The sequence below is a fragment of the Hemibagrus wyckioides genome, linkage group LG11 (genome assembly GCF_019097595.1).
Source record: "Hemibagrus wyckioides isolate EC202008001 linkage group LG11, SWU_Hwy_1.0, whole genome shotgun sequence".
Lineage (NCBI taxonomy): Eukaryota > Metazoa > Chordata > Actinopteri > Siluriformes > Bagridae > Hemibagrus > Hemibagrus wyckioides.
Window position 1 is genome coordinate 17,956,558 of NC_080720.1, and position 12,520 is coordinate 17,969,077.

The 12,520-nt window shown below is 35.6% G+C and overlaps 2 protein-coding genes across 4 annotated transcripts in view; both read right to left on the reverse strand.

Annotated features, from left to right (window-relative positions):
- Positions 1 to 46: 46 nt before the first annotated feature.
- si:dkeyp-67f1.2 (uncharacterized protein LOC556106 homolog) lies at positions 47 to 10,769 on the reverse strand. 2 transcript variants are annotated; one of them, XM_058401875.1, is made up of 11 exons: positions 10,544 to 10,766; positions 10,335 to 10,435; positions 9,519 to 9,585; positions 7,454 to 9,432; positions 7,317 to 7,355; positions 7,007 to 7,130; positions 5,388 to 5,446; positions 5,020 to 5,070; positions 4,773 to 4,848; positions 4,561 to 4,687; positions 47 to 4,168 (listed from the first exon to the last, which is right to left on the reverse strand). In XM_058401875.1, the coding sequence occupies exons 4-11, from the start codon at positions 7,563 to 7,565 to the stop codon at positions 4,082 to 4,084; spliced, it is 675 nt and encodes a 224-aa protein (XP_058257858.1). In that variant the 5' UTR covers positions 7,566 to 9,432; positions 9,519 to 9,585; positions 10,335 to 10,435; positions 10,544 to 10,766; the 3' UTR covers positions 47 to 4,081. The 2 variants fall into 2 exon arrangements, with proteins under 2 accessions (XP_058257858.1, XP_058257859.1); XM_058401876.1 differs by lacking the exon at positions 10,335 to 10,435 and having other exon boundaries at positions 10,544 to 10,769.
- A 1,103-nt stretch (positions 10,770 to 11,872) lies between these two features.
- cfap20dc (CFAP20 domain containing) overlaps positions 11,873 to 12,520 on the reverse strand; it is a 32,812-nt gene continuing 32,164 nt past the window's right edge. Inside the window, exon 17 of one of the 2 annotated variants that reach the window (XM_058402200.1) lies at positions 11,873 to 12,422. In XM_058402200.1, coding sequence (XP_058258183.1) covers positions 12,310 to 12,422 — 113 coding nt within the window. In that variant the 3' untranslated portion in view covers positions 11,873 to 12,309. The remainder of the gene's footprint in view (positions 12,423 to 12,520) is intronic. The other variant, XM_058402201.1, reaches the window with a different exon arrangement.

Genomic DNA, 12,520 nt, shown 5'->3' on the forward strand with positions numbered 1-12,520 from the left:
TGCATAAAAAAGGACTGCAAAAAAAGAGCACAAAAAGGTTGGTGTATTTTAATAAACACATTTATAAATTATAATCATTTATCGTTCTCTCAGCTTTTGTGACATATAATTTTCCTTAAATTGTTACTTTGGCCAAAAATAAACATAATTTACAAGCATTTAGCAAAAAAAAAAAGAAGAGAGAACATGATTTGATGTTACTTCATTGCCATCAATGGAAAGGTTTGTCATGTGTTTCAACATAGCTCATCCATCATCCATGAACAGCAGGAATATGCTTGTTAGTGAACAGTGAAGCCTATAAAAGAACATATTAGTCAAATCTCATTTCCCAGTTGTTAGTCTTCAGTGGTTGTTAGTGTATGTGGGTGAAAATACGATGGAAATGAGATGTTAAAAAAATGCAAAGCTTGTTAGGTCCATTTTTATATTAAACAAATCTAGGCTAAAATAATAATAAAAAAAAAGACTTACAATGAAAACATTTTGAGCAATTTAAGCTACAATACTGCTAGCCAGTTTAACATTATTCTGTGGTATCACAATCAATCTTACCTATTATCACATGCAAGTAGAGAGATCTATCTGGAGATTCTCTAGACATTCAGTAAAGCTGCTGTAATCAATTTAAGAAAACTTTGGCAAATCTGTATGTCTTACGGACATGATGAAAGAGAAAGCTAATGTCTGGTTATATCTCTAAGCACGTGAAGAGTGCAGCTAAAAATAAAGCACCCAGGATGGGATTAAGCAAGAAGGAAGACAAGAGTAAGGAATACATAGAGAATGTGTCTTTCTGGGCCTGTGGTGCTTATTCCACACCATTTCCCCTCACTGTCCAGGCACTCAAAAAAACATCAACAAATATAATCACTTTTAATGAAAAGTGCTATTTAGTATTTAAACCAGAAAACCTTGCTATGGATATAGTGTGAGAGACTGAAAGGTCAACACCAGATAATCCTTGCCATATGTGATTTTTGAATGTCTCATTCCAGATTTTGTCCTCCTCTTATAGGAAGAATTTCCATTAGATTTTGAAATGTGTGAAGATTTGTGCAGCATTATGTACTGATGCTGGTTGAGGAGGTGTGGTGTGGAGTCAATTCAAGTGCATTCAGTTCATTCAAAAAGTGTTCAGTGTGGTCGAGATCATTGCTTTGGACAGACCATTCAAATATTTCCACTCCAACCTTGGTAAATGACCAGTATAAGACTATAAATTTTTGCAGAATAATGCTGGAACATGTTTGGACCCATTAGTTCCAGTTAAGAGAAACTGTAACGTTGAAAGATATTCATTCATTGTGTGCTTCCAAAATTGTGACAACAGTTTGGGGAAGAACCACATAAGTGCGATGGTCAGGTGTCAACATACCTTTGCCCATATAGTGTATATGAATGGTCATGTCTTTTTTTTCGTTTGTTATGTGTTTTTCCTGAACCCCTCCTTTAATGTTTTTGTGCTCAGAGTGGCATTCCCAGATTTCTCACAGCATGAATAAGTAGAACTGATAAGTATAAAATAAACATACTTCAGGAAAGATTTTCTGGTACCAAATAAAATAATTGCATAAGGGAACTTATCATTTCTAATTCACAGAAATCTGCCAGACACCAAAATTAGAATTTGGTTAAAAATAAAAAGTAATAAAATAAGAAACCTGCAATAAAAAAAAAAAAAAGAAAGCCTGGGGATTTTCTAATACCATGCCTGTTACATTCTCTAGTGTGTGAAGGCCTCCTAAGCGGCTCACACTTTCACCCCTCAAGAGCCCTCTGCATCTCAGGCTTCACCTCTACTGCTACTCCTACAGCAAAACATCAGAATCAGAGGAAGGCACACAGGCAGATACCTACACAGTGCAGGAGTTTGAGTTTCACCACTGCCCTCTAGTGAGAGGACTTCCCATAATCAGACTCTGACGAGAGACATTTTCTAGCTGTTCTTCAAGCAGTTACTGTAGTGATATCTATTATATGAAGAAAATGGGTGAAATAAATAAACTAAGCTTATTGCCCTTTACTGTAGATCACACACAGGAATAATAATTGATCAAATAAAGTATGAGCCTCATAGTTAACCATTGACAGTGCTATTTGAAACATAACCCTATCATTTATTTCCATCTTCAACATGTTGTAACAGGTATGTTCAGCAACTAGTAAAGTAACCAACCACTTTTGAAAGTTCATGTTACAGCACAGAGTATTAGTAATCAGCACCATTACTGAACAGTTTTACTGATCAATAGTATTTTTTGGGAATGCTTTGCATATTTAGGCTGTGCTTGGCACCCATATGTGAATGATGAGCAGCTTCCGGGGGGAACTCCCAGTGGCTCCTGGAGGCCTTTATGTGATTTTTTTCAGCCTAATGAGCTCTTCATAATAGCCCTCATCTGTCTGCTGCAACAGCAGGTGGTTCTGGTCCAAATGTTCCCCTTTATCTCACAACAGATCAGAGCCTAATGCAGAGCTTAAATCCGAAATCTGAGTTTGAGTGATTTTCATAGCATTGTACTGTTGGAACCTGCACAGTATACTTTCTATTTTTGACAGCAAAGAGACTAGCTCTCAAAGCTGAATCCTGTTCACTCAGATCCATGAATATTCTAATACTTAAAAAAAATTAGATGCAGCTCCTGGTCTGATAACAGGTTAAGCACATCATGAATGCTGGGGCTGAAGGCTATAGTCATGTGCTCATGGAGAACATATGGAACAGAGAATGGAAATGCTAGCATCGCTCCAAGTTCTCTAATGGATTTGGGAAAAGTTTCAGAAATTTTTTTACATAAATTTGTGAATTGCTGCAGGCGTAATCCGTGATGCAGTAAATGTTTATATCCAAGTGGTGGTTTTCTCCAGATCATTTTCTTCTCATAATGGAAGCTTTTATCACAATAAGTATCTCACATTACATTAATGCAAATGACATTAATGTAATGGTTGTTATGTATTCGCCTCTTCAGCCGTTCCTGAAATATGACATTTTCGAGTATGGAAGTAAAAGAAAGTGATAAAGAGGATGGCATCCAAGTGTGCTGAGAGAAAACACGAAGAGGTAGTGAGTGAGTGATTAAGTGTGTGTGTGTGTGTGTGTGTATGCATCATTCTGGGTGAATCAAACTGACCTAACATACTTGTGGAACCAGCTGGCTGTCAGCCACCTCATTACTTACCCAGGCATATAATCTCTCCATCACTTTTTCAAAATGTGTTAGCATTCCTAACATTCTCTTATTGCAGAACAGGAAGCAAACTGTCTTTAAACTAAGCAATGTTAAGGCACAGAATGTTACAGGTGAGAAACATGACATAGGAGAAATTCAGAGGACGTTAAATGATAAGACAACCTGACATAACCTGTGCTTGAAGCAGTAAGGTAAATCTGTAAAATCTGTATCTGTTTAGAGAACGCCGATCAACCTACAACTGACTGGGGAAAGAAACCAGAGTAACCAGAGGAAACTCCTGAAGCACAGGGAGAACCGAACATCAAACCCACATCCCAGAAGTGTGAGGCAAACCTACTAGCCACTAAGCCATATTGCCCCCTGTGAAAAATTCTTGCATTCTTTACATGTTGGCTATGACACACACTGCTACCTCTAAGATGGGTCTGGGGATTTAGGGATACCTTCTGCACTTGCTTTGAGAAACATGAAGTACAGGAAATAAAAACACACCTAAAGGACAACTGAGGCCAAGAACAGCTACTGTAACACGATTGAGCTTTCATGCCAGTGGGGAAGAAAAAGAGGGCAGAGCTCTGCAGGTTTGTAAGCTAATCTAATTAAACAATATAATGAGATATGATCATATTTACACAGCATCGTTATAATATGGAAAATTCAAGAATCCTTTTCCCAGTGTGTGGGAGTGTGTATTGGATTAGATTTACTTCTGATACAAATTTAGATTCAAATTAAGGCCAATATATGGCTAATACATCCAGGCATCCATATGTGAATATTCTAAAACAGTTCAAAATGTTATGATTTACGTCCCTCAGTTGCAGTGTTCTGTATTTTAATGGTCTCCAGGTGGCTGGTGCAGCAGGCTCATTTAGTACTGATCAAACCTTTCTGGGAAAGCAGCCACCAAGCTCCCCCATCTCTGGCCAATCTCCATACGCATTCGTCTTCTGATCATTCACGATGAGCTGCATGTTTAAAGGAAGACTTCAGACTTTTTTTAGGATAAACTTTTTAAACACACATTACTTGCCATCTGTAAAACATTTGTTACAAATCTTAAGAAACAACATGTTTTAATCAGTAAATTATAATCAGTCCAATAATTAATTTGCTCAGCATGTTGCAAATGTGCTTCCTACACTGGCAACACCTTTGGGCAGTGCACACAGGCAATTTTAACAGCATGCACAGTAATCTCATGTGAATTTTGTTAATATCTCATTCCCATTTCTGCTGCAAGCAAAATGTTGTATGGCCTCAAAATGTCGCCAGTGTATTCATTTACATTATGAGTGCATTATTACTGTAGAACATTACCGAAAAAATGCCTCGAATAATTGATCTTGGAGGTTCATACCTTCTCAAAAGGACTCTCCTTATTCAGTCCACCTGCCCCTGCAAACACCCAGCTATCCCGGTACTTCACAGAGTAGACCATACTGCTACCCATGCCAGCAAATAGCTCTCTGACCTCATCAGTTAATCTGCAGCATAGACAATGTGTTGAGTGGGACAATATAACTGTGTTGCAGACTGTGTAAAAGGTGTCATGTTTAGTTTAGTACTCACTGTATAGAAGGGTCTGCATATGAGGCTACTAAAACTATATTTCCCTTTTGTATTGTCTTTAGAATGTCAAGCAATCCTACAACAGTACACAAATAATATTCGGCAGAGTTGTTAAAAGGTCTAGAAATATTAAAGGCATATTAAAAATGCATATTAATTAGTTTAGGTGTATAACATATCATTAATATATGTTATATGTTATATTAATATATCTTGTAAATAAAACACAGAGATACAGCAAACTTACCTTCAGTAATGAGCTCAAAGAAGTCACTCCTCAGTATATTCCCGGTTTCACCTATTAAAAAAATAAATAAATAAAAAATACACAGAGACACTAATACAAACTGTCAGGGGAAAAAAAAACTGACTCATGCAAAATGATTTTCTTTACTAAAATCTGGAGTATGGAAAGTGGGTGTAATTTTAGATTTTGTTTTTATTGCTTTATGTACTTTATTTACTGCTTCATGAATAATTATTAGAAATTATTATTATTGTTGTTGTTGTAGAAAATTACCTGAAATTGTCATCTCAGTACAAACAGTTTTCTACAAGAAACTGTGACAAGTACAAAATAAAGTATTTTGTCAGATTACCTTAAATTAAACTCACCATCCACTATGACCATGTTTACACCCAATCCAACATTGCTTTGTCCTCCTGACATAACACTGGAAAAATAAGCAGTGATATATAGTTACATAGTTGAGCACAAAGTTGTGTCCCTGATCTTTCTGTGTGTATTGGAGATGCACATCTAATTTTTATTATTTAAAAAAATAAACAGTTTAAAAACCTGCATTATTCATAAATATTCACAGTCTAAATTAGCAAGTTTTAGCAATCTAAATTAGGCCTAGCATTTCATTTTCGAGAGCTCACACTAAATATGTTAAGCAGGGTACACCTGTGTTCATTCCAAATTCACTTGTGTATGCTTGCACAATAAATATGACTGACTTTAGGAGGTTTCATGGCTAAAACCGCAGATCAGACTAATCTTGCTGTCCTGATGAGCAAGGAACAGCCCACGAAGCTGTGAGATCAAGTTGTCAGGAGAAAAAAAAACAAGCTAGTCAAAGTAATAAAAACATTGAAAAAGCTTTGAACTTTCTTAGGAACACAGAAAAAGATAGTACACCCAGACACTATCAAGATCAGCCCAAACTGTGTGATCAAGCAAGAAGGGCAATTGTCAGTGAAGCGTCCAAGAGTCAGCTACAACTCTAATGTGGTTACAGAGACCACTGGCTGAAATAGATGAACATGTGCAGACCTCAACAATATCATCATCATCATCATCATCAGTTCTTCACAGATCTCTCTATGAGAGAGTGACCAGAAGGAAGCCACTTCTGAGAAAGACCATGTTAGAAAAAAGATTTGGTAGAACTGGAATGGATGGAGACAAATATATGCAAGTTTGTTCCGGAAAACCTATTCCAATCAGCATTTATTGTAAAAAAAATATATGGTCCAGCAGGACAATGAGCCAAAGCACAAAAGCAGAAACAACAAAGAAATGGCTTGGGGGGAAAAATGTTTTTGAATGGTTGATTCAAAGCCCAGCCTTACATAAATCCAATTTAAATCTCCATTTAATTTGACATAGTTGGAGATAATTTGCATTGAGAAGTGGAAGAAAATTCCAAAATTAAAATGTGCAAAGCTCTTATAAACACCCATGACAACTCAAATCTGTAAATGACAAGTAAGGTAAATTTGGTAAGTGTAGGTAATATTTTTTTTTTCCAAAGAATTCTTAGCACATCTAAACACATTATAGTACATAATACATTTAATATTATTACCGTAGAGAGTCGCTTCAAAAGTATGTTTCAATACATTTAAAAAAAAATAAATATTCATGGTGGTAGGAATACTTTCTGGAGACACTGTATATAAAAAGGGAGTATTAAAACAGGTATAAAAAATAATTGTGTGGAGTTACATATTATACCAAATTTGATCCTAAAGATGTTTAGCGAATACACATGCAGTTATAAAGAAAAAATATGGGCCAAGGAGTCATATTCATGGCTTCCTTCTGTCATGAGTCTCCATTTGAGAGTAATACATGGTACACTGACATTACATTTTTGTTAGTTCAATGAAATTGTCGTCTCCGTTTAATTCCAAGGGTTTGAAAATATTTGTTTATATTTGCTTAACTGTTCATATACATTTTGATTCACTGGCATACAAGTTTCACTGATGAATTTAGGACTTACATCCTGTTGTTAAAACAGATCTTTGGCCCAACTGCATTGGCTGCCCCACTGCGCACAAAGAAGGGGAAGTGGTCTGCTGGGCATACTTTATGAGGACAGCAACCTGGATAAGCCTCAAACAAAGCTAAACGAAATGCCACATAATATTTACTTATAGCTGCCATGCAAACACACTAACAGTGCATTCTTGTAAGGTTTATATATAAAATTAGTAATAATAGTAGTAGTAGAAGTAGCAGCAGTATTATTATTATTAATAATAATAATCATCACAGACATAGTGAGCTACTTTACAGAAGATAAATCTCACCTGGAGAAACACAGTCTGAACTTTCCATTCCATGCACATCTGAATTAAAACACAGGTTTTAGAGAATAAAATCTGTGAATGCTGAACAGTCATGACTAAGCAAACAGGGTGAGGCATGATGCCTTAAACATACAAACATTTTGCATGCTCTTGTTGAGGTGTTTCCTTTAACAGGAACCCGAATATGAAGACAATGATGATCACAAATGTAACAGCTAAGCACAGCTCTGGAAATACAAAAAAGTCCATATTATAAGCGCCTATTGTAGAAGCAAATGATTGATTAACCAGGAACTTACAGGATCCTTACCTTTATGTCTTATCCTGCCTGTGTTCATCTTATCTATCTTCAGTACTATTTTAAGTATATTGTATTTCTGAAACTTGCCTGCCTACAGAATGGAGCTGTTTAAGAAGTCACAATGTAAAAAAAAGATAATCAGACCAGGAGGCACCAAACCTTGACACACCCTGAACTCTGTAAATATTTCTGTCATACAATTGTTTTCTTTGCAGCCATCCCTCTAGTTAATCATTTGACTTTCATTTTTACTATATAAACATTGTCACTCACTTTTATTAATTGTTTTATCCTGACCAGGGTTGCAGTCAATATGAATCTTATACTGATTTACAACATTTCATTTACAACATCTCATTTAAACCTAGAGGCTTTATCTTAGCTAATCCACCTACTGACATGTTTTGGGTGGTGGGAGGAAACCAGAAGAAACTTACGGAAACAAAGAGGCAGCATGCACGGAAACCTGAGCTCAGGGTTGAATCCGATCAGATGCCAAAGATCCCACCTGCCCTACAGTACCACCCACTATGTAAACAACTATCTTTTATTGCAGCAGAGTGTGTAAACTAAAAAATTTGAATAAACAATATGCTTTTAAATAACTTTAATCTTGAGTGGTGAATTTTCAGCCATCACTGATTAAACAATTTCAGATCATAAAATCTTTCAGTGTTTCAGAGGTACATATCAAGGCATACAATCTATTGCACAAGCACAGCAACCAAACAAAATTTATCACAAGGAAATCTAATCACATTTTCAGACAGCTTAATAAAACAAACAGAACACCACAAAATAATACAGAATGGACCATATTTAAGTTATTGAATAATATTGGATAATTCAAAACTGATTTAACATAATCATCTCAATTAATAATTAATAATAGAGGAGAGGAATACCAGTAGACCAACCCCTTTTTTTGTAACCTCTGTGCAAATAAAGAAAAACTAAAGAAGGTTTGTGCAAAAGCCCAATCATCTGATAAGACAGCTGCCCACAAATCTTAATATGAATAGGGAGAAATATGCAAAAGTGTTGTAACTACACTACATACAATAAATAAAGAGAAAAAAATGTCCAACATAAAGTCCCTTAAAATGAGTGGCAATACAGATTAAGGAGTTTAATAAAGCCAGTTCTGTATTGTTGTGATAAACTGTATAGCAGGAGTTTTCTAACAGCAGGAGACTGCTTTAAATTTAACTTTAATACATTTCATGGACCTCCTCAGTACAGATTTATTTACACATAATCCAGCTGTTCAAATAGACTTATTATTTAAATAAATGCAATCATATTTTGACCATTTATCAGAGCCATGTAGCTTTTTATTTCTGAAATTTCCACAGACTCAAATTGAGTTGTTTTTGAATTTGGGGGAATTAGACCAAATCCCAGTTAATTAAAATAAAAAGAATTACAGCAACTTTGAATCTAGAATCTATTTCCTGGACCAAGTAATAATAATAATAATAATAATAATAATAATAATAATAATAATAATAATAATAATAATAATAATAATAAACAAAGCAACTCACAGTCCCATTGGCTGTGTGTCAAAGATCCCCCCTTGAAATTGCTCCAATGTGGATCCTAAAGGCAGCTCTTAATAAATCATTTTACCATTCACAGCTATGAAGTTTACTAGCACCATGTGACTGTTAAAAACCTATAATGGTTTTGGCATTAAATGTAAGGACAGAGGGAAGATGGGGCTGAAAAGGACAAACTGTTTATGAAGAAAATCTGGAGAATTATTATTATTTTTTTAAATCCATGTCACCTCCGGTTTCACTCCAAAAGATCCTAAGAGGAATAAATACATAATCACAGAATTAGCATAAAGAGTAGTTCCTCTTGATCTCAAACAGTAAAGTAGGCAATATTCGTACCTCATCAGATTCTTCTTCTCTCTGCTCCTCCATCCGTCTCAGCACTGAGTATCTGTATGTGGCATCACTGCAATTTTAAAAGATTCACCTAAGATTATTTTTGGCTAAAGATACAAATAGAACTCCAACACCAAATGGATACCAATATACACCAACCAGGCATAACATTATGACCACCTGCCTAATATTGTGTTGGTCTCCCTTTTGCTGCCAAAACAGCCCTGCCCTGTCATGCACTGTGTATTCTGACACCTTTCTATCAGTTTGAGCAAGATCTGTTGGATTTGATCACACGGGCCAGCCTTACATGCATAAATGAGCTTTGGCCGCCCATGACCCTGTCGCTGGTTCACCACTGTTCCTTCCTTGGTCCACTTTTGATAGATATTGACCACTGCAGACCGGGAACACCCCACAAGAGCTGCAGTTTTGGAGATGCTCTGATCCAGTCGTCTAGCCATCACAATTTGTCCCTTTGTCAAACTCACTCAAATCATTACGCTTGTCCATATTCCCTGCTTCTAATACATCAGCTTTGAGGACAAAATGTTTACTTGCTGCCTAACATTTCCCACCCACTAACAGGTGCCATGATGAGGAGATCATCAGTGTTATTCACGGCACCTCTCAGTGTTCATAATGTTATGCCTGATCGGTGTATGTATTAAAGGACTAAAGCGGAAATTAAGCTCAACAGTGTCCAATTGCAGTCAAGTAATATGCACACACACACACCGTCAGTAAACACTTAAACATTAAATTTCAGTATGAGTATATACAGCCACGTAAAGAAACTGAAACTGTAGAAGTGCTCACCTCTGCGGGAAGCAATATTTTTTAATAATAAAAACTGCAGCCACTATTGCAGCAATTGCGACGATTACGACGGCTGCAACGACGCCGGGGTGCAACCTGACCTGCAAGTGTTTACATGTGTTTTAATGGAGCTATTTATTAACAAGATTATTCGTAAGGACTAACTCAATAAACTTCAGCAAAACAGAAAATAAGTTTGTGACGCTAACCCCTGGAGGTGGAGCTGTAGGCTCTTCTGTAACACTTCGAAAACTTCGCAAATACTTGATTTCACCAAGTCCAGATTTAGCTGAAGTCAACGTGCCGGTCGATTTTCCAAACAAAACACACACCGCTATATACATGAATAAATACGAGTAGTGTAACTTGTCCGTACAACGTACAGCCATTGTTGTTTACTTCCTGATGACGTGACGTCAGAAGCTTTCGCTCCTATCATTGGTCGATGCTAAATTCAGCACGAATAAAACATGAAGGTAAAAGAGATCTTATTACGAGTAGGTGTGTGGCAAATTTAGAGGACAGCTTATATTTATGGAGGTCAACCTATGAAAAAAAATGAATGTTTCCTTTTTAAAAAGATCTACATCTCTAAACACAAGGCCAAACCTTTAACAATGGAATGGCCAGCTATGACCCAAAACCTTAATTGTGGGATCTAAGTGGATCCCAATAAGACACTAAAGGCACACACCTAAACAAGAAGCTACAAAAAGTAATAACTAACATCTTATGAGGTACACTAGCTCTGTGAATTCAACATCATTATCTTAACAGGGGCTAATAACAAACTGCTTGGCCTCCAAATAGCCCACATTGATAATAAAAAATGACCATTGTTTGTTCACCTGTTTGTGGTCAGTGGAGCCAGGGAATAGTTCGCTTCAGTGTGATCTAGTTATAATTGCTTGTTTCTGCTTGACAGTGACTATAATCAATGTTGAAATGAGCTTTGAAATTTCACAGAGTGCAATTATTATTCAGACTAGTCTATCACAGTTAAATTGCCAAGTCATTCAGTTTCAAATCATATGACATTGACACCCACATTTATTATTATTATTATTATTAGTAGTAGTAGTAGTAGTAGTAAAAGTCATAGCAACCAATGCTAACAATGTGGCCATGCTTCAAGGGTTGACCCCTTAGCACCTATACAGCAATTATTATTTCCTTAAATCTACAAGACAAGGAACTAGTTGCACATAGGGTAAGTTTTATATCAATGGATATCACAGCAGATCTTTGCCAGTTGATTGCTGATATTCAAGTATTTATGCATGTTCAAAATGTTCAATTATGCAAACTAGTGATTTGTCTAATAAAATAATAAAAACAAATATAAAAAAATATATATAATATAGTAGTAGTCTTTTGGTGTTGTTAGAATTAACATATTTATTTCATGGTCAAGGAGGTCTGAAGAGGAAGACTTTTTTATATATATATGTTCTTTTTTAGTTCAATCAAGAGAAAAAATTGCACCACTATGAAAAAAATCTATGCAATTTTTTAAATATAAAATCTAATGGAATCCAACATTAATCAACATTTTGGGAAAATCCTCTTTAATATCTTTCTAATATGGATATAAATAAAAATGTCATATCATGAATGCAGGTCATCTAAAACCAAAGTGATTTATAGAAGAAATGTTTTAAAAATACAATGTGGCTTAATGTGTATCCATTCTAGCTTAAGCCTGAATCAAAAGTGGACAAAACAGTTTCAAGGTTAAGTTTATTTATTGCTACAATTTAAAATGAAAACATGTATGCAGTTAATCCAAGAATCTAACTGACATGACCAAAATCACTATTTCTACCAGTAGTGTCTTGCAATAATGTTAAAAAAAAAACTAAATAAAGCTGAAACAATTAATAATAAAAAAGATTTGTGTGCCTGTTATTATATGATATCTGAAATATATGGTTTTGTCAGACTATATGAATCCGTCTCTGTGATTTCTTCAAACTTAGATCAGCTCATAGTACTTCCCAGTCTGAGGATCAAAGTAGCAGTTCAAACATGAATCATAGAGCAGATTGAGAAACTCGTCCTCACTGCAGTTCTCCTCCAGCACAGACCCTAAAACACAATGCACATATCAGTCTCGCTCAATTGTTCTATTATAGATTTCTTTCTTTTTTATTTATGTTCCATCTCTGTACAATTGATAAACAGCC

Coding starts and splice junctions, on each gene's coding strand:
- si:dkeyp-67f1.2 (XM_058401876.1), bottom strand. CDS start 7,565: ATGGACTTTTTTGTATTTCCAGAGCTGTGCTTAGCTGTTACATTTGTG. Junction 5,071..5,387: donor AAACATGGTCATAGTGGATG/GTGAGTTTAATT, acceptor TTTTTTTAATAG/GTGAAACCGGGAATATACTG. Junction 4,849..5,019: donor CTTTGAGCTCATTACTGAAG/GTAAGTTTGCTG, acceptor GTACTGTTGTAG/GATTGCTTGACATTCTAAAG.